At 44.4% G+C, this 22574-nt stretch overlaps 1 protein-coding gene across 2 annotated transcripts in view; it reads right to left on the bottom strand.

Moving 5' to 3' along the window:
- CNKSR3 (CNKSR family member 3) overlaps positions 1-22574 on the bottom strand; it is a 90921-nt gene that overhangs the window by 31272 nt on the left and 37075 nt on the right. For both annotated transcript variants that reach the window (XM_012810117.2, XM_012810118.2), the window contains exons 2-3: positions 6551-6714; positions 399-601 (exon numbers count right to left, since the gene is read on the bottom strand). In XM_012810117.2, coding sequence (XP_012665571.1) covers positions 399-601; positions 6551-6714 — 367 coding nt within the window. The remainder of the gene's footprint in view (positions 1-398; positions 602-6550; positions 6715-22574) is intronic.

Here is a 22574-nt window from a genome sequence, read left to right as displayed (position 1 = left end):
CATGCCTGAGAGGAATGTGTATTCTTCAATTGTTGGGTACAGGGTTCTACGTCCATCTATTATATGGAGCCCGTTGACGGTACTGTTCCAATATTCTATATATTCTATATTCTTACTAAATTCTATCTATAGAGGTGTCATTACAGTTCGTTAAATATTAAAACCTCCTATTAAGACTATAAATATTTCAATTTCACTGAAACTTTTCAAACCAGAGGAGGGTGGTTATCTGTCTTTAATTTTCTTTAAAAAAAAATGATTTTCATCCAAGGATTCTGTATCCTGCTGATCTAAGTTTTATTTTCAATGGAGAAGTCGAACATTTTCTTCGAACAGTTTTCCATGCATCTCGGGCCCTATTCTATAACAGAGTAAACAAAAGACCATCCACAACTCACCGGTCCAGCCACGCCAGCAAAGCCTTAGCAGCACCGATGAGCTCCACTACGGATGTCAGGAACTCGTTGGGGGGCTTATGGGAAGTGTTCCCATCGTAAGCTGGATTTTTCCGCCGGCTACTTATATAATTCTGTAAATTGTGGGAAGAAGCTCGCAGCTTCAGAACCAAGTTCTTCATATTATCAGTTTCAAGGCCATAATTCTATGCAAAATAAAATCAAAGGGAAAAATTCAAAACCATCCACAATGTCCAAATTCTCATAATAACTCAAAAGCCCACTGAGTAACCTGGGTAACTCCTACAACCACCCCAACATCCTGCCTCACCTGCCCGCAGCCACTGTGCCCTCTCTGACCACATTGGCCCTCTCTCTGCTCACCACACAGCCTGCTCTGAGCCTCCCTGCTAGTTCCTCTTCCCAAAATGCTCTTCCCTCGAGGCTTGGCATGGATGGCTCATTCTCATTCTTCAAGTCCTGGCTCAGATGCCCCTGCTCTGCAAGCCTGCCCCAGCCACTTAATCCACACCTGAGTTTCTCAACCTCAGCCCTACTGACACTTGGGGCCAGAGAATCTCTGTTGTGGGGACAGGGGTTCTAAGGCATTGCAGGATGTTGAGCAGAACCTCTGGCCTCTACATCATCCAATGTCATTAGTGTCCCCTGCCCAGCTGTGACAACCAAAAGCATCTCTGGCATTGCCACGTATCCTCCGGGGTGAATCAGCCCCTACCTGAATCACTGTGTTCACTGGGACGGCAGGTGCCAGCCAGCAGGGTCTGTGCATACTGCTCACTGCTGCATGCAGACCCCAGTATAGTCATGGGACAGAGGAACTCACATCAGACGAGACTCACACAGAAACACAGCAGCACTAACTAAACACCCATTCACTAAAATGCAATTCCCCCCTCTGGAGCTTGAAAACTGTGTTTTTTTGAACAGTGTTCAACTTACTTGGGCGCTTTTTAAAAAAAAATTCATTTCACAGGATGATATTGTCTTCGGTTCCCTTCAGAGGAAGAACGAACATCAGGAGGTAACACACACCTGAGATGACACTGTGACCCACGTGTCCACGTCCCCCATGGTTTTATCATTTCAACAAATGTGGAGGTATGTCTGGAGGTGCATTATACCGTCTCCATAGTGTTCAAAACAAGAATCTAGAACCATTTAAAAAGTCAGACTAATATACTGACTAGCATTATTGAATACTTTATGCCAGGAACAGGCCTGTCTGATGTGTATTACATCTCAGGGAAACAGCCCATGACAGTGGAAATGTTATTATCTCTATTTACAGAGGAAACTGAGGCAGAAGAGCAATGAAGAAATTCTCCAAACTCACACAGCTAAGCAGTGGTGGTTTGGGAATTCTGATCAAGGCAACCCACCTCCAGGGCACCAGCTTTGGGTCCCCAGGCTTTGCATTCCCCTCCCACACTTTGCCCAAGAAAGGCAGAAAACAAAATGCACGAGTGACAAGAATAAAGAAAACTGGCCCAGATCCTGGACCCAGCACAAAGCAACAAGCTGCTTAACTCCCCAAAACATACTACTTCCCGACCTGCTCCGTCTCCTCTGCATGTTCCCTGCTTCTTTCCACTGGCTTCGGCCCTCCCACCATCTGGGTCGGAGACGGGCAGGCCATGATTCAAAATCAAGATACACAAATGACGAATATACTTGGAAAGTTTGTGAGAATTTTTTTTTTTGCAAGATGAACAGTGATAAGTTAATCACCACAAAAGGTTTTAATGAACATAATTCTCATTTAAATAGATTTCATTAGAAGTTTATATTTATGTTGCTTCCTAGTAAAAAATAATTTTAAAAATATGCAGATAGAAATGCTGAAAGAAGTTAGGTGATGGAATTAATTGAAAGCTGCCTTCGAAAAGCTTTGGAAAAAACTGTAGATATCAAAATAGGCGTGTTCTGTATTTTAAGTCCAAATCTTATATTCATTCTTTTAGATGGCATTTTCTAGAGACTAAAAATGGTATTGGCCTTCAGTAGAAAAGACAAAAATAAAAAGTTTTTCATTATGGCTTTTTCAATTCAAAGAATCAAAGACTTAAAACTGAATGGAAAAAAGAGCCCCCATGACAGCTTGTTCTGAAGGACCTATGACTTCTATTAATGGGAAATGTCCCCTCCCCTCCAACAAGTAGCCTGCCAACTTCTATCAAGGGTTCAGCACGAAAAACAGGCAAGTCAGCTTTCAATAATCAATGTCATCATAAAAGACATGGGACTTTCATACTATACCCAACACTCACTTCTTGAACTCAAAGAGGGTTACATGCATTTTATTGCTGCAAAAAACTCTAAAGCTCAATCTTCTACAAACCTACCACTTTTAATATTAAAGGGAGAAGGGTGGCTTCCTTTAAGAGGCTCTCTTCATTTTCCACTCAGTTTGCCCCGATTTTCCTTTTTTCCCAAAACAACGAATGGGACTAAAATGATGGATGGGTACAGCTAAAACAGGATGCAAGTTTTAAAAGAAGGAAGGAGGAAAATTAGGAAGAAAAGTTCCTTCCCCTTCAACCCCTTTCCACAATAAGGAGAGAACAAGAAACTGATTATATTAGCTCCAAAGAGCCCCTACTGTAGAAACAAAATCAGGAAAGGATTATTGACTTAAGTACCCTACAAACAAGGGAAATGAATAATTTCTCAGGCCAGACTAATTATTTTCACCAGTCTTTTCCCTAAAACCTGTCTCCTGTAGGAATTGCTTTAAGGTAATTCATCAAAAAGATACAAATTAAGTATCCAAGTGAGTCTCTGAAAATCTATTAATCATATGTTAAAACCCTTCCACTGAGACATCACTTCCTTCAGAATTAGCCTTCAGGGATTCCCTTCCTGCCCTGGCTAAAGAAGCCACAGGTCGTACACTGGACGGGAGAGACCAGATTCTCACTTTCCTGGGTCCCTTAAAATTATACACGTTTTTACTACGAACAAACCTTATATAACCTCTCTATCTTCACCTCCCTTCCCACAAGTTCTGTTCATGATCGAAGGGAGCCAGAGACACACAGTCAAAGCATCTTAGTGACCTGGGTCAGTTAAGTGACAGGCTGACAAATACACCTGACAGTTTTCCTAAAGGCATTTAAATAAGTTCATAAGCAAAATCAAGTTAAATACAAATTGCTAGCAAAGATTCCCCTTCCTGCCTGAATTCTTTTCATAAAAAGAAGTAACATTTTTAAAGGCTATGCCATTGGGTAGATGAGGAACAACAAACATCCCCGGGTGGTACCCCTGTACAGAAGTGCTCTGGTCACGTAGGCCCATTAGAGGTATTGCCTTTACACTTGATCTTAGCCAAAAGGCGGAGAAGCGATAGAGGTATTTCCTTTAACCACACACTTAGGTAGCATCACTTCACACTGAATCAGTTCCAACTGTGTTCATTTCTCAGCCTTCTTCAACCTTAAAAACACAGCTTCCCTCACCCACCACCACCCCCACCGCTGCCTCGGTTGTCAGTAAACTGGGGCCTCACTGATTTGGCAAAGAACACAGGTTATAGTCATACTTGGTTACTCTCAACCAGTCTGCCCAGTAGAACTTTCTTCAATGATAAAAATGTCTTTGTGCTGCCAAATATGGTAGCCACTAGCCACATGTAGCTATTGAACACTTAAAATGTAGCTAATGCAATTGAGGAACTGAATTTTATTTCACTTTAATTGATTTTCATTTAAATAGTCACACTAGCTAACAGCTACCCTACCAGAAGGAGCAGCTCTCTCATCTGTCTCAGGCACCTTCCCCAGATAAGAGGGAGAAAACTTAGGTACAGATTCTCATTCAGCCCTGGGAGTGGCCCTGGTCCCACCTCATGACACATGTCACTCTCCTAAGCTGCTGCTGCCAGCCAAGCTCCATGTTCACAGCAGGTGGCTTCTCTCCTGGCTCTCTAACCAAGATCAGCTATTCGTGAGCCACTGCTCACAAAGTTACAAATCTCCATCAATAGCTGTTTCGCTGTTTCCTCTCTTAGCTCTAAACCCTTCTATCTACCCTGCTCTTTGCTCTGAAACTTTCCAGCAGTTTTGTCCCCCCCCCCCCGCTTTACTTCTAATTCTATTCATTTCCTGTCTATCACAAAATCAACATCCACTGAACTAAGTTTACAAAAGCCTCTTTGACCACCCCAGGGCCAACTGCACTCACACACGAACTGCCCAGGGGGTGGCCCAGTCAAAGCAAAAGGTATCACCAGTTTATATATCCACAGATAAATATGGTATATAAATAGATACAGTATAATTAGTACATGAATTACAGCAAGAATACCTAAAAAGGAGACTACATCAAGACTAAAGATGCTTCAGCAAAACTTCACTAAAACCCTCCCCAGCCCAGAAAAACCACATGCATTTGGGAGCCCCCGAGTGATCCCCTGCCCAGCACAGTCCTACACAAAGCAGGTCCAGAGTGAGTCTGAGGTCACAGAGGGGTCTGCAAAGGAAATTAGAAGGAAATTGTAGGAGGTAACACACAGCTTTGGGTTCTGGCATCTGTCCAGTTTTATTCATTTTTTTTTTTTTTTAATGTTTAAGAGGTAAGGAAGAGGAAAAAACCAAGCGAACGCCCAGAGGCAGCGGCTGTGTTTATCATCACCCTGGCCTCACCCAGTTGCCTTCCTCCTCCCCTCTGACGCTGCGGATTTATCTGTCCTGAAAGTTTTACTGCAAAGGGAAAGAGACAATGCAAATCTGCAGACCATCCAGCAGAAAAGACCAGAAAACCGTGTTCCTGGAAAGTGTCATAAAAGTAAACTCAAACATGTTTAACCATACAAAAAATATACAGTTTTAATAACAAACAGGACGCTGTGAAATCTTCTCAGCAGCGCAGATCATTCAACATGCATCTAAGGCTGCATCTAAGGTGAGTGTTCCTGCACAGATGGGAAAAACAGACACCAGGGTTTCCCCAGAGGTCACACTGGGAGTAGCAGCATGTGGCAGGGCCAGGATTAGAATGCAAATTCCTGCTTTCCAGACCAGTGCTCAGAGCACTTGGCCAGAGCGTCTCCCTTGCGGCAGCTCATTTATCAACCACAAATAATTTCCCCATTACTTTCCTAAACAGAGCAGTGCATCTCAGAGAGCAGACAAGGCCCTGTCCATTTTAAGAAGAAGAATACGCACAATGCGGCAAGTGTTATATAATCAACAGAACGCAGACCAGAATGGCAAAATAATCAGGAGCACATTCTTTCCCACCATTCTCAGTGATGTAATTGTATATCGCCCTGGCTCGGGTTCAGAGCATTACCAACCCAGCCTGAATGCTGTGGAGTTTGTCCAAATCCTGACAGTTCAGTTAGCGGCATCTTTAGCATGCGAGCCATGCCAGTCAGTTTATAAACTAACTGCCCTTACAGGTGTTTTGAGCCCACAGTTGAAGCCACCCATGCAGTCACTGGTGTGATGTCAGCACTAGGACCCAGCAGGATTGAACTCAACTCGTACCATGGCCAAAGCTCAATCATCTGCAGAATGTAATGAAGTTCACCTTTTCCCCCCATTTTTGCTACCATTTTTTAGGTTGACCATGTCAAACCCAAACATGAGTTATTTAAATACCACAAATATCTGTGAAACTCAAATGCTTTTTATGGTAAGTAACAAAAACAGGCATGAAAATAAGAACTCATTTCTTATTTCAACTTAGAAGATGACATTTTCATTCAGGAGTATTTCCATCTTTTTGTTCTTTATAACAAATATTAAGACTAATACAGATGATTTTCTATAGGCTTTCTTAGGCTTTGGGGGACCACCTGGCCTCTGTCACGACTACTCAACTCTGTCAGTATAGCATGAAAGCAGCCACAGATAACATACAAATGAATGGTATGGCTGTGTGCCAATAAAACTTTATTTACAAAAACAGACAGTGGGCCAGGTTTAACCTGCAGGCCATGGTTCACCAACCCTTAATCTAGGAAATAATTTATTTTTTCCCTTCTTATATCATTTTCAACTCATGCTTTACTTCAACAGGTCATTAAGAAAGTGATGATATGCTAAAACATACACAGAACAATGAGGATTTAAGAGAAGATTGTTCCGAAGACTGTCATCACAGTACGGATCACCTTTTCCTGAACTAACCAGTGCACAGAGAAGATCGACAGCCTCCAACACAAGCTCCTGGTGTCCGATCCGTGTGACCCCCAGCTCCTCCAGATCCTGATGGGAAATCTGCAGCAGCTGCTCGCCATTGATCTTCTCTCGCTCAAACTTGTGGACATACTGTTGCAGGCAGTCATCTAACCCTACCGAAAGCAACCAGAAAGGCCATTATTGTCATTTTGTTCCTTCAGCCAGAAAATTGCCCACACTGAAATCAATCTCAGCAATCACTCATCCATCATGCTCCCACTATTTGGTTACCTATAAAATGCATATTCCACTTGATGGGCCCCTTTGGCTTAACTACTTCTCTCAAACAGGTTTTAAACATCCAGCTAAAAACTCTCAAATGAATCCAGCACAAGTCAATGATAGTTATCTCTCACTCCCCATAAACTAAGGAAATCAACACTAACCCCCAGCTGGCTGAAAAATGCTAGTTAGCTGTACTAGATGCAAACAGTGCTTTCTTTGGGAAATCACCCCTTCCACCCCAGGTACGGGACCTGCCAATCAAGTTGCTTTGCTACAGTGATTGGTTCATGACCAGGCAGCTCACAAAGCTCTATACAACAGCCAGTCATGGGTTTAGCTATGATCATGTGACTCAAGCAGAACCAATCAAAATCTTCTTTGATGTATGGTCACAAAAAGATTGAAAACTCTTCCTTCCTTCCCAAAGGGTAGTCATAGAATAGAACCTTCCTTGGGAATGCTGGCAATCATTACTCTGACCAGTTTTCTAAGAACAAATCATTATAGAGAGAAATAAAGATTACCCACTTAGTCATTATATATGAGTATTAAAACATTTTTGGCCACAGTATTTCATCTGGAAAAATTTCCATAAGCTAACCTACTTAACATTGCCTTTCTCTGGTACCACTGTTGGTATTTGGGGTTTGTATTTGAAAAATTTCTTACAAATCTTTATTTCTATACAAGGAATTCTCTGATCAACTTGTTTTAATAGTTTTACTGATATAAAATTTCACCCTCAATCAACTCAGCTATTCAAGCCTAACTACAAAAGTCACCTTAGTTTAAAAGACTAGGTCTACATAAATTTGATCCCAACACAAGGAAACACTTCATTTAACTAGAAAAGTCTATGGAAGGCCTGCTGCTGCCCACCCTGCAATGCAAAAACACATTTGCACACACACAAATATTTACCTAACCCCTGCAAAAGGGGTGTCACGTGGGTATTTTGCTGGGCTAAAAAAGTAGGCACAAGGTCCAACATGTATTTTTAGCAATGCTAAAGTCCATGGATCTTAAAAACTGATGTGTGAAGCTAAAATATCTCTTCTCCATAAACTTTCACCATTGGCCTCCTGATAAGATATCAGAAGAACAGTTTTCTGATAACCATGTGAGGTTATCAAATACAGGAAGAAGTAGGAAGAAAAAATGTCATTTCCGATGGCAACCACTTGGAGCCAATCCATCCCCTGAAATGACATCTGTCTAGCAGAGGGGTTTCTGTCACCCAGCAAGAGAGATTGGGGACATGGATCTAAACCCAGCTCCTCCTCTGACAGCCTCCAGCCACAAGTGACCTCTGTGGCATGTGAGTCTGGCCAGCAGTGAAAGCCAGGCAGGTCAGCAGGGGTCACGACTTTCTGCAGCAGGCAACAGGGACCAGGGTGAAGACTGGAGGACAGTCTGTAAACCATTCTGTTCCCACTTTATAGGTAATGAAACTAAGTCTCATGGAGGGTACATGATTACATAGCTAGTATGTAACTGTCCCAGACCACGCAGCTGGTAAGATGTCAAGGGAAAGATTTTTAAGTCATTTTCTTCAGCTTGATTCAGAAGAAAAGAGCTTGGATTCAAATCAAGCTGCATTCTTGTAGGTTCCATTTGGTAAATAGGAGATTATAATACAGGATTATAAAAATTTTTCTCCAGACATCTTCCTAAAATCAGCAGTCAGGTCAAATTATAAAATAGTTATTAAAATAGAATCACAGAATCTTAGAGACACTTAAAAGGAACTTCAGATTTCCCTGACTACAAAATATTGGCAAAGTACAGACAAAAGATGAATTATGGTAAAATTTACCCTAAATCAGTACTAAAATTTACCCGTAGCCAGTTCTAAGCCAGATTACCACGAGAGCCTACATTTCTCTTTCTTTCAGAATGCTATATCTTCCCTAGTCCATCTTAAGTTTCCAAAAGAATTTTTATCTTAATTTTTTCACAAAAGTTTAAGAAAACTGTGTTATATATGTAAACCCCATTCCAGGCTAGATGGGTGGCTCATGCCTGTAATCCCAGCACTTTGGGAGGCTGAGGCAGGAGGACTGCTTGAGGCCAGGAGTTCAAGAAACCAGCCTGGGCAACATGGCAAAACCCCTGTGTCCACAAAAATTATTTTAAAGTTGAACACGGTGGCACATGCCTAAAGTCCCAGCTCCTCAGGAGGCTGAGGCAGGAGACTCACTTCAACCCAGGAGTTTGAAGTTGTAGTGACCTATGATCACACCACTGCACTCCAGTCGGGGAAGCAAGAGTGATACCCTATCTCAAAACAAAGGGGGAAAAAACATACGGGCAAACTGTGTCCTTCCAGAATTCACATGTTGAAGTTCTAACCTCAGAACACATTTCAAGAGAGGGTTTTTAAAGAAGTGATCAAGTTAAAATGATACCATTTGAGTGGTGGTGTCAATCCATGGATTGAGTTGTCAATCCACAGACTGAGTTATCAATCCATAACTCGTGTCCTCATCAGAGAGGAGATGGAGACACAGATACACACGCAGGGACAGCCATGTGAAAACCCAGAGACAACACAGCCATCGACAGCCAAGGACGGAGGCTGCGGAAGAAACCAACCCTGCTGGCACCTTGATCTCACACGTCCAGCCTCCAAAATCGTGGTAAAATAAATCGGTGTTGTGTCAGCCCCCCAGTCTGCGATCCTTTATTACGGCAGCCCTGGCAAACCACTATAAACATAGTAACATTTTATTTCTTATTCGTCTACATGTGATAAACTCTTCCTTAAACAAAATAAACGAGGCTGATGTTTACTGTGCTAAGCAAGCTCCCTGCTCAAACTGCAAGCATAAACCTGAAAGACTCAGGTGCACTTCATGTGCAGAATAAATCAGCCCGCTAAAATCAAAGTGAGGGTGACATACGCAATGGACGTGCGTCAAACATCATCCAGGATGATAAGAAGAAACAAAGATGAGGCCAGATTATTTCTCTTCTAATTTGCCAAAGTAACAGGACTTCAGAAGCAGCGTTAGAACATTAAGGAACTATTTGGGGCCCGGGAACAAAGGTTGAAATGGTCGGGATGGGGCAGGTTCTAGACAGGGTCCTGGCAGCAAATGAGGGGGGATGAGAATTGAGAATACAGAAGAGCATTTCCCTGAAACAGACCCAAACCTCCTGAGGATTCGGGGGGATGGAAGCACTGTATCCTCAAATAATCAGAAGTTCCCCGAGATGTAGGAGAATTATTACATAGAAACATCCAATTGCTACCTAGGTAAGAACAAAATGTATTGCGGCTGAAAGACATTCGTGCCGAGGTGCCCATACACTGGACATGCTGGGTTTTAAATAGTATCGCCCCCAGGGCTTTATTACTCCACCAATGCATTCTGACCTATTGTTCAATTGTCCTATTGTTTAGGACACAATTAAACATTCATAAACAGCTAAATTAAACTATTACGCAGTCCTACAGAGGAGGGGGGACCCTCCATTCTGAGTGAACAGATCTAATAGCTTTAGAATTTGCAACAAACCATACTCTATTACTTATTTGTCCAACGTATCTATTTTCCAGTTTCTTGCTTCAAGGAATTTACAGACTGTCTAGCAGGACCAAGAGAAACACATAATTAAGTAAAATTAAACACATTCCACTTACACAGCTTAAACAGAATGCATAATGAAATGTGAAAGAATTACGAGGATCTCACAGAGTGGGCGCCACATGCCAGGGGCCCCCCACTTCCTGTAGCGACGCTAAACCCGGCTGTAGATAATAATCTTAAGCTTTCAAAGAAAGGCCAAGGCAAGGAAGGAAAACCCAATCACCCCCCTCAGATGGAGAAAGTGACAGGGCAGTGGTGAGAGCTTTGAGTCCTTACTAATTGGCTAACCTGGGGCAAGTTATTCAGTTCCCTCCTTTGGAAAATGAGAAGGCTCCTACTGCCCACTACAAAGGATGGAATGAAATTAAGATGTTAATATTTATGAAGAGCTTAAAACACCACGGCGCACATAATACTCCATGAATTTTGTTAAACAGAAAACATGATTTATTCACGTCCTCAATTTTATTTTCTTTTTCTTTCCTGACATGGAGTCTGGCTATGTTGCCCAGGCTGGACTCAAACTTGGCCTCAGGCAATCCTCCCAAGCAAGGGCCAACTTAGGTCCTCGACTTTCCAAGTGTTCGGAATAAAAGTTGCTAAAGAGTCACAGAGACTCCCAAATGTTTAGGTGGCCCCCTCTGGAACAGAGTTAATCAGAGAGAAAATCTCAACAGCCCATGTTATTACCTTCCCCAGAAAGTGTTCCCAAGTTTTGGGGCCAATAATCATTAGTTTCACCAAAAAATACTTCATGATTGCCATCAGAATATATGTTCACTGCTTACTCTACCTGGATATAGACAAAATATTGCTGGTGCTCAATAAATATTTGTAGAATAGACAAATGGATGCAAGAAGAAAGAGCCCCATGTATATTAATGTCACACCAATGCACAAAAGCCACCTGCTTTTATTTTCACATACAAAGATAACTAAGATAAACTATAGACTATTGTATCGGTTACATGTATTTGCAGCAAGTTTCAATGTTTCAAGATTAAAGGAAGTCATTTCTACATAAAGAGAAATATCAGAAACTAAAGAAAACTCCAAACCTCTTAATGTCACTCTTCGATGAAATATTTGCCTTGTATTATACTAAGAATTCATTTTTATTAATTAATCTTCCGCAAATGTGGACAGGATTATGTACATGATGATGAGAAGTGACAGTAAATGCCCCAGTGCAAAAAATCTAGGGCTTTTCTCTTCCTATTCTCTGCCCAAGACTAAAATCAGATCATTAACGGGGCCCAGGAAGCAGGCAGTCATCATGAGGTGAGTGTCAGTGTCACGCAGACCCTCCCTCCGTGGCTGTGGTCCCCACTTGGCAGGTCCCGATCCGTAGAAGGTGTGATGCTTCAGGTCCGAGCACTCCTGAGTAGTCTCCCATCGACTACTCTTACCATTAAAACATGCTCTAACCAGTTGGGTTTTCTGTTTGGGGAGCTTTTTTAAAAAAATGCTTTGATTCAGAAGTAAGTTTAGATAATGCTTACACAGGCTCATCTCACTCAAGACTTGTAAGAGTCACAAGTGACAGAGGATGCGGAAGACATGCTCCAACAGGATTTGAGTGGACTGTGTTCTTTGCAGAGAATGCAAAGGATGTACCAACAAACGCACCTAACTTCCACCAACTTTATGGAAGTTGCACCAACAAATGCACCTAACTTCCACCAGCCAGCACAGGGTAGGCCCTCTACACGGACAGACCTGCAACACACAGGGGATGAGGGCAGAGGAGCAGGTCAGCGTTTTATTATGTGAACCAGAAGAAAGAAGTCTTAGGTGGGACATTTACACCTAATCATGATAGTCTCAGAATTCCCAACACTTTGAAAAATACTAAATGATAAAGACTTGACATCAAAGCTCTTCAGCTTCCTCAACTCACTGACACCCACACAGTAGGTCAGAGCTCCCTCCAGACATGAAGGGTTGCTAAAAATATAAAGTCAGCTTTCACACTGAAGCTTGATATTCAGCAGAACCTCTGTAAGTTGACCACCCAAGGGGCTGTAACAAACTGGTCAACACACAGAGGTGGTCAGCACAAGGAACTGGGCCTGCTGTGCTGACACGTACACAGGTGCACGTCCAGTCTCTGAAAATTAGGTCAACTTAAGGAGGTGGTCAATGCGGGAGATGCTCAACTGTGGAGGTTCCACCATATTTGGTTTCCATGCGAGCATGTGATGAGGAGCCTGGTTTCAGAGCAGGCCAAAATTCAGAATGGTGGTGGACTGGGAGAATCTCTACGTTTGGTTTCCATGCGAGCATGTGATGAGGAGCCTGGTTTCAGAGCAGGCCAAAATTCAGAAAGGTGGTGGACTGGGAGAACCTCTACGTTTGGTTTCCATGCAAGCATGTGATGAGGAGCCTGGTTTCAGAGCAGGCCAAAATTCAGAAAGGTGGTGCACTGGGAGAACCTCTACCTTTGGTTTCCATGTGAGCATAATGTGATGAGGAGCCTGGTTTCAGAACAGGCCAAAATTCAGAAAGGTGGTGGACTGGGAGAACCTCTACATGCCCTTTCATGAGACGAGCCACTCAGTTCTACCATTTTCAAGTGCCTTTCTTTTGCCACTCCTGTTTTGTTGATGTCCGTAGAGCTTAACTTAAAAACTGTCTGGTAAAGCTGATTTACATACAGCAATTTAAGTTGAGGCAATCATACCATGTTTGAAACACAGAGGTAACTTGCAGAATTGATGAATTCTTATTGCCTGGTTGAACGGGCACCTGATCAACTGACTTTCCCACCAAGTTAAAACTCTAAGCAAACTGGGTGTAGCTCACACCAGTAATCTCAGTGTTTTGGGGAGGTAAAGTGGGAGGATCTTTTAAGCCTAGCAGTTTAAGACCAGCCTGGACAACACAGCAAGACCCTGTCTCTTAAAAAAAGAAAAAGCCACATGATGGCACACACCTGTACTCCCAGCTACTCAGAAGGTGGAGGTAGGAGGATCACTTGAGCCCAAAGAGTCTGAGGCAACAGTGAGCTATGACTGTGCCACTGCACTCTAGACTGACTGAGACTGTCTCAAAGACAAACAAAAAGAACCCTAAGCAGAATTTCTGGGAAAGGGAGCAGGGGAGGCCCAAGGGCCACCTGTCAGAGGTAGCCTTGACCTCTGATGGAGGCTCCTCCCTCTGGACATGAAATGACCCAATTTCCTCAGAAGCCTGTAGGCTGTCGGAACAACCTCCTCATCTCACCCGTCAGAATACTCGGTGTTGGCTTCAAAGGTAGAAGCTGCAGCCACGGACCTCCCTTCCCCGGCCGAGGGTCCACTTCTGCTCACAGCTCGGGGGACTACAGCAGGCAGAGCTCACTCTCCACTCTCTTTCCCTCTATGTTTGGGCACTGTGGTTACTGCTTTAAGGAAATGTGCACCTTGTTGACTTCTCCTTGTGTTCAACTCCCCAACTTTGACTTCTCCAAGTTCACTGCAGTCCGACTTTTCTCCTTCAGGACAGGAGCTTCCGGTGAAAGCTGCCTCTATTTGGCCTTCCTGCCCCCTCCTCATTGCTTTAAGTAGCAAAGAACCTATGGGACTAAGCTGTGATTCCATAATCTAACCATCACACCTTTACTCCATCTTCCTAAATCACAAACAGAAGTGCCGCGGCAGCCCAGTGGACGCCTGAGGACAGCCGGGCACTAAGCACAGCCTAAAGCCTGTCTCCACTTGGTCAAACCATCTATGTCCTACCTGCACTGCTTGACTTGAGTCCCCTACACCCTCTACCCCACCTAGCCCAAGACTTTCGGACACTGGGGTTCTTCCTCTACTCACATGAACTCTTCTACATATTCCAGGGCAAATTAAGATAGTTTTCTCCTCCCATTCCAAATCCCTCATTTTACATTTTCAAACCCAACACCCCCCCCCATTTTCTCGAGGCCCTAAATGTGTCCTCACTGATTCCTGCATTTCCAACCTTCTCCTCCCTCGCCTGCCCCCTCACCTCCCTCCTGCTCTTCTGACGCGTCTGCAACCATTTCTCCTCTGATCCTTCATTGATTCACCCCTACCGCTGTCTCTTAAATGCTTGAAATACCTACTTTTATCCTTGAATCATCTGTTTTCTTCTCTGAAAAGTCTTTTTAAGTAGCAAGGACTTAACCCAAGTCTAAACCAGTGGCCTACAGGGAAGTAAGGACAGAGTTTTCTACTAGACCTGAGAAGAAAATACAAGAGCTTTACTATGTAAATGTAAAAAAGAGAGCCTGACCTTTACTAATATCCAGCTGACCCTGGCACTCTCACTATGACAGACGTCTTGTGTACCATGCGTGATAAGGCACCAAAGATGCCCCCGACACCAAGAACGGGAAGGTGGCTACAACCCAAAAGAACTCACTTTCAGTCTATTATACTGTAATGCAGTTTATTATCTACTACTAACTCGACTAGATCTCATAACATAGACAAAGTCCTAAAAAGATTCTTGCAATATAAACTACACACTGAGGAATAAATAATATGTAAGCCTAAACTATCAAAACTGGTACAGTTGAGGGCAGGTGCCATGGCTCACACCTATAATGCTAGCACTCTGGATGGCCAAGCCGGGAGGATCACCTGAGGTCAGGAGTATGAGACCAGCCTCAGCAAAAGCAAGACCCCGTCTCTACCAAAAACAGAAAAAAATAACTCAGTATGGTGGCATACACACCCAGATTCCCAGCTACTTGGGAGGCTGAAATAGGAGGATCACCTGAGCCCAGGAGTTTGAGGCTAACTAGGATGACGTCACTGAATTTCAGACTGGGCAATGGAGTGAGACTCTGTCTCAAAAAAAAGGTCCAATTCATATTTCTAATCAATGATGATTACATCAAGAATTACTTAAAATACAGTGTCACATCCCCTAACGTTAATGAAGATATATTACCTGCCTTGTGATTGTCAAAATATTTAAAAATCTTTACCCTATCTTTTGAAGATGTCTATTTCTTATGTTATACATTGTATTTTTTGGTTTTGTTCTTTTTTATCTTTATTTAGTTACATATTGTAATACACATGCTAGTATAGTAGAATGTGTATGGCACTTGTAGATAACTGTCTACTTGGCGATGGTGTGAGCTCACAAATTACTTACTTCCAGAAGAGCGTGATGGAAAGTCTGCAGACGGCAGGTCTCTACCACGACGGATGCCAAAGTGTGCTCTCTAGTCTAACACTCAGCACAGGGAACCTGAACTCGTCAGCAAGCCTCCTGCCCTCCTGTGGACTTTCTTCTGGCCAGTGCCCCTGGGGGTTGCAGAGTTGTCTACACCTCAAATGCAGAATCTTCCTCTTCTCCTCCACAGTCTTCATTCTCAAAGACCAGCCTTCAAGTCCTGTCAGTAGTCCCTGCTGAGCATCCCTTCACTGTGTCCCCCCACTCGTGTTCCCTGTCCCTGCTGAACTTACTCTTGACCAGGTATCTACGCCAATCAGGAGCAGGCTCCACGATCAGTCCCTTCCTCCTCCTCGTTCATCCTCCCTCATGCCATCTAAGCCAAAGCCCCAGCCTATCAGCTCAGCACTGTTTCCCAAGCACCTGCCAACCCCCCTGTAGTCCCTCCACCCTACACCACTCATCCTCCTGGTGAGGACATAGGCAATGCCCATTTCACTGAGTTTCTCCAAAGTGAACAAAAGTCTTAGTCGCATGTTGGCAAATACAGCTTGCAGACCAAATCCAGCTGCTGCCTGTTTCCATAAGTAAAGCTTTATTGGCACGCGGCCATGACTCCTTGGTTTGACATATTGTCTCTGGCTGCCTTTGTGCTACGACAGCAGAGTTCAGTAGTTGACAGAGACTGTATGGCCCACGAAGCCTAAAATATTTACTATCTGGCCCTTTACAGAAAAGGCCTGCAGACCAATGAAAGACCCACATGTGTTCGGAGAGACCTCTTACAACTTTTCATCCACTTTAGTATTTTCTTTTGGTCAGTTTTTTTTTTTTTTTTTTGAGGAATAATTTATACACAATAAAATTATTTAATTTCTCATGTGTAATTCAATGAGTTTTGACAGATATATACAGTCATGTAGCCACAGCACAACTGTGATGGATACATTTCTATCACCCTAGAAACATTCCCTGTGCCCCTCTGCTGTCTGCTCCTCCCCACAGCTCCTGGCCCTGGCAGCTGCTAATCTGCTTTCTGTCTAATGAACTCGATTTCTTCCTGGGGCTGTTACTCCTCATTCAACCTGGGTAACACTGGCTAAACCACTTAGTTCTGGTTCTTAGGCCCCTCATCTGGGGATTAGCTGGCTTCGATTAGAACTGACACCCACACACACTACTAATTGCAGCTCTGATTTTATCAGCCATTCTTCAGGCTTGTGGTTAAATTTAATTTGAAGAAAAGGTACTAGGGCTGAACAGCATGTCTGAAAGCTGGATTAGGAGCCTCCAGGGCGTCTCATGCTTCCACAGATGTCTGGGCTGCACAAGTTACCTTTCCTTACGAAAAAGGAAACACAGCCTGGAAACTTAAATCCCAAACATCAGCAGAGCTAAAAAAATAACCAGCAAATGAATGAACTTGGTCTTGAGAAAAACGTCTGTGAGATAGCTTTCTACCTGAGCAGAGCTGCGAGCACACATGAAGCCCATTGCTGGAGCTGCTCCCTTAGAAGCAGAGGCCACGTGAAATCCAAGCACATAATAGAGACCCAGCCAAGGCCAATCCTGGGAAGCCCAATTAAGAACCAAAAGGCTCTGTTCAGCTTGTCGATGGAACGGGGCAAATGATTGTGAGGACAAGGGACCACTTTGTAGGGCACCCAGCCGAAAAACCTGTAATGCTGAAGACAAAATAGCAGTTTGGACTTTTAACCATTTGGGCAAAGCTAGTCTATGTGTCACAGAAGAACTACTGAAAATGTAGCAACAAATCCGTGGCTTAAATTTCTTACAAAAGGCAAACACGGGAGTGGAAGGCGGGTCAGTCCTAGAGCACAGGCCTGTTCCTCAAGCCAACTCAACTTTCCTGCTAGTAACCAATGTCCTCTCTGACCCCGGTCACTCCAAAGACGTCGGAACATGTAACCAAGAAACCACCATGATTTGGGGTTCCCTACATCAGGAGAAGATACATCACATAAATAAAACCTGGAACTAGCAGATATCCATGCCAGGATAATTTAAGGAAGCAAACAACAGAAGGATTACCTTAGCTCAAGGATTCAAGTTACCCAGAAAACAACAGCCAGATGGACTGAGGCTTCTGAATGGGTTACATAACACATCCCAGCTGAAACCGTTAGCCAGGAAACTCTGGCTTCTGAGTTGTAGGCCTCCCATGCCCACCCTGTGCCACCCCCTGTGAAAGGGACCCAGCTTGCCCCTCCTAGAACCCCAAGCTGCTGAGCAAAGTCTGGTCATGGAGGGAGAAGTGCCCAGAACAGAGAAGGGCACTTCATTAAGAAAGAACTGCTAATCCTAAGTCCACAGAAGAGCTAATGGGCTACGGCCGTGATTTTTCAGCCAGTGTGCCATAAGACCTTCAGGGGTCTGCAAACTTTTTAAACAGGGGGCCAGTTCACTGTCCCTCAGGCCAGACTGCGGGCCCCAGGACGAGTCAACTGCTAAGCAGGACAGGCAGTGGCAGCAAAAACACACAGCGGGCCGGATAAATGTCCTTGGCAGGCCACATGTGGCCCGCAGGCCGTAGTTTGAGGACGCCTGACCTTAGGTGTCCCGTGAAAATTTTTAAAGATCATTAATTACATCATTTTTGAAAGCAGTTCCAAGCACAGTAAGTATATTCTTTTTTTTACTCTTGTTTTTAACCAACATAATTTGTGTGCCCTGGAAGTCTAACTACAGATGCACGTGTGCCGTGAAATAAAAGTTGAAAAACACTGCACTAAAGAGACCATCAGAATTCAGAAGGGAACGGCAGCCTCAGTGTTCCGCTCCGAGTCCTCGTCCCTCGCTCCCACCTCAGACGCAAATGTATGACAAACAAAAGATAATTGTGAGGGCGGGGAAGAAATACAACGTTGACGTCTATGTGTGAAAGTGTGTGGGTGTGGGTGTGTACACAAGTGTACACACATACACCTTCATCTCCCAGCAGATGTTTTTTTAAAAAATACAAAATGAGAGATTCTAAAAACAAAAACAAAATTCTGGAGATGAACATCCAGCATACCACAGTACCCAGGGATAAAAGAAATAAATACTTTCCAAGGTCGTTTGTTGTAATTCAGTAACCAAACCATTGTATCCAATTTTGTAATACTTGGACCAAAGTGGGTGGGGGGTGAGGAAGGAGCCACATGTGAAACAGAAGAAGGGAATGCACTTTACCCAGTAAGTTGTACTTTTTGCCCCCTCTAGCCAGGCTTGTTTTGCCAAACTATAAATTAGATTTGGTCTAAAAACCAAACACTGGCGCAGCTATTGTCACTGGCATGCTCGTGCTGAACCAAGGGTAAAATTAACTACGGAGTTCCCTGCATGCACAGCGAGTTTAAGTTTATAGTACGGGAGAGAACCAGCTCAGCAGATGAACCCCGTGTGGCCACGGCAGCAAGCCTGAAGCCGTTGGTTAGGTGCCAGTGCTGGCTGGTGCGAAGTTCCACTGCAGGGAGGTGAGCACACAATTCATCCATCACCTCCTCTCCACCTGAGGTATCGGGAATTGCACGGGAAAACTGTCCATCCAGCCGTCTCCCTACACTGCCAACATCATTTCACAGTGCATGGTACAAACTGCTGGGCCACATACAACCGTAAGCCCCTGCACTGACCGGGGCACTGCATGGCTTACTGGGCACCTGCACACACGAGGGCTCATGGGTCCGTATAGTGACCCCAGGGAAGATGCTGTCCAGATAATCACATATTGTCTCCACTTTACTGATGAAGGAAGCACAGCTCAGAGACCATCAGTAAAAAGACAGGACCCAGACCTCAACTGGGTACCCAATCCCTGCCGGCCTCGGTGGTGGTCAGTGAAGAAGTGGAGGGGAAAATAACTGAGTCCATTTATTTGCAGACCTTTAAATGCTGAGTACTTACTACATTTCAGACACCATGCAGAGCACTGTGGAAAGGGGATAATTTATAGTTACTGTTCAAGTAACTGAACATCAAAGGACTGGAAACTAAGTAAGAAAGAGCTATAAGCCCAGTTTACAGGCCGGGAGAAACAGTGTGGCCTCTGCAGCCAGGTGGCCTGGATTCACCTCTGTTGCCTCCCAGCTGTGTGATCACCTGCAAATTACTGAACCTCTCTGGGCCTCATCTACAAAGTGGAGGGGGTCTCAGTACCTTCCTCACGGTAACGGTTAGCTGGATGGTTAAACATGTTAATACGTGTAAATGAGTCAATATTCTTAACATGGTTACAAACACTGCCAGGTACAGAGCAGGTATTATTTAAGTATGTGTGAAAATAAAATAAAAAGTCTTAAAATAAATAAATAAATTGGGGCTAAGGGAGCTTTTAAGTAACTGGCCTGAAGTCACAGCCAATAAAAGGCAGAGTCAGGACAGAAAGCGATTTCCCAGGATTATAAAAGAAGAGTGTGACCCTGGTGTGGGCCAGGGAGATTTTTAGGTTTGATGGCAAGAATCTGCCATTAACAGCTGCTCCTCAAGTGGGGGGGGCACCCAACACAGGGTGGGGAGAGGTCGCAACAGCTGCTAACCTGGGGACAGCTGTGCCACCTAACCACAACCAATTGGAGAACATTTTTAACACATCCCCTCCCCCCCCCGTGAAACCCTGTCCCCATTAGCAGTCGCTCCCCAACCCACTTCCCCTGAACCCCACCAACCGCTCGCTGATCCACTCTCCATCTCTGTGGACTTGCCTCCCTGTTCCCCTGAACAGATTCTGCACATTTCTCATAAATAGAATCATACAGCCTGTGGTCCACTGAGACTGGCTGCTCTCCCTCAGCGGAGTGTTCTCGAGGTTCCTAAAGCCTTCACACACAACTTAAACATCCTCCCTCGCTTGAAACACTGTCGGATCCGCACTGCACTGGGGAGACGGTCCCCAGCCAGCAAAGGCCGGTGGCAGTCCCCAACATCCTCTCAGGCCACATTCTCCCAACCATGATGATGCTGGACGCTGGTCAGGCACCTCCAGCTTCTGTCTACATCGTGGACTTTCCCGCGACATCCCTTCTACTTAGAATGTTCTTGCCTCCTTAACCTCAGTCCCAACTCAAACTGCAGACCCGCAGAGAGGCCTCCGTCAGCCGCAGCTTACAGAGGAGTCCGACAGTCCCTGGTCCTCACCCACATCTTATTCCCCATGGGCCTCCCCAGCCCCCCGAGAACCGACATGCTCATCTGTCCCCATGCCTCCCTGCGCCATGGGGCCTAACCCCACGTGTCTGCATGACTCACGTCAGGCACTGCCTGGCACAAAGAAGCCACTTAAATATTGGTTGAACAAAGGAGAAAAAAGAAGGAAAAGTCTGGCTGAGGTCAAAAACCACAGTTCAGAGAAGTATAAATCAATATGTTTGTCCAGCCCCCCCTCCCCCCGCATAAACTACCTGTCAGTATTCGGAGTGAACCTGTCTGGTTCTCATCTTTCCTTCATACGCTCACTCACCAAATATTTATCATGCAAGCCCCAGGACAAGGGCTGTGGACACTTCCCATGAGAAGTCAGAGAAGAGCCCAACCTTTGTGCCTGATACCAGGGCAGGGGAAGAATTCCCGCAAGTTTGCCATGATTGTGGTTTCATGGACATTAGCTCTACTTACCAGAGTGACTTGACAGAACCTTTCCCTTGTTCTCCAGAAAACCCAGCTTTTCTATATATAAGGGCCAACATAAAATGCCCCAGGCCTTGGCCACTCAAGTGACATTAACCTCAAGCATCCTCTCCCCTTATGGTCCCCTTCACCATGCAGGGGAAGGGCCGGCTGTGGCTCTCACTCTCACAAACTCGGTGACCTCAAGCAAATCCAAATTACCGGGCCTCTCTGCCACTGTGTGACATGCACGGGCTCAGAAGGTGACCTCAGGTCCCACTGGCCCTTTATCTCTAAGACTGTACTCCTTAGGGCTTACCCTCTTCCCACCTTCAAATTAATAAGGCACCACCTTCATTCCAAACCCCTGTTAACAGAAAGTCCCCAAATAGCAAAGCCAGTTGCCATCAATAGGGCAGGTAATTGGTACCATTTGTATACAGTTAGCTGACATGAAAAAATAGTTCTTTTGAGGTTAATACATTAAAAGATGACACAAGCACAGAATTTCAAAGCACTGTTCTACTTTCTCATTTCGTATCACGCTTAACAAAATACAGCTGTGCACACAGGCACCTGATTTACAGAAGCTGGGTCTCGTGTTGGTTCAGCTGGGACTGACGGTCAGGACAAGAGAGACCCATTTCCCTGGGACTGCTGCCCCATCGTGCAGCCATGCCCCTCTTCTGTCCCTCCCACGGAGGGTGAGGGAACAGACAAGACCATGTCTAAGGAGCTTTCTAAGCTTCTCAAAAGAAAACAATTAATTCTGCTTGAGGGAACCTTGACACTAATACACAGTACTCATCACGGATTTAAGAAGCAACTAGAAAGGGTCGAAGGCAGGAAAGAGCCAAAAAGCCTGGCAGCCAGCACCTCTCAAGAGTGACATCACAGCCGGGAGTGCAGGTGGAAAGCTTCCAAGTGGTCTGTGTTTGGCAAATAAAAAAAATTAGTTTCCATCTTCAGAGCTGCAAATTGATGGCTTAAATAAAATTCTGAAGTCTTTAATGCAAAATACAATAGGGTTGATCTATCTTACACTAAATACTGTGGTTAAAAAGTACTCAAGTTTCCTCTGGTATTACAGTCAAAAGAACAGAACTGGGAAAAACGAAAATATAAAATTACAGGTATAATAACAGCAAACAGTTAAATGTCATTTTGTACATGGCAGGTGCTTTGTAAAGACTTAATAATATGTAAACACTTAATCCGCCTAACATCCCACTTGGAGATGAGGCGCTGAGGCTCCCAGAGGGACCTGCCCACTCAGGGGCTGGCGCCAGGGTCCCCACTGCTTACCGCCAGATGCCCCCTGCAATACAGAATGTTCACAGACATCCCTTTAGCTGATCTCAGGAAAGAACAGTTTTACATAACAGGAAATTATACACATCATTTAAGCT

Source organism: Otolemur garnettii, unplaced genomic scaffold, assembly GCF_000181295.1.
Source record: "Otolemur garnettii isolate 467f Iridium unplaced genomic scaffold, OtoGar3 scaffold00126, whole genome shotgun sequence".
In the NCBI taxonomy this organism is placed as follows: Eukaryota; Metazoa; Chordata; class Mammalia; order Primates; family Galagidae; genus Otolemur; species Otolemur garnettii.
Note: the sequence above shows the minus strand (reverse complement) of the source record. Positions and strands in the feature narration are given on the sequence as shown.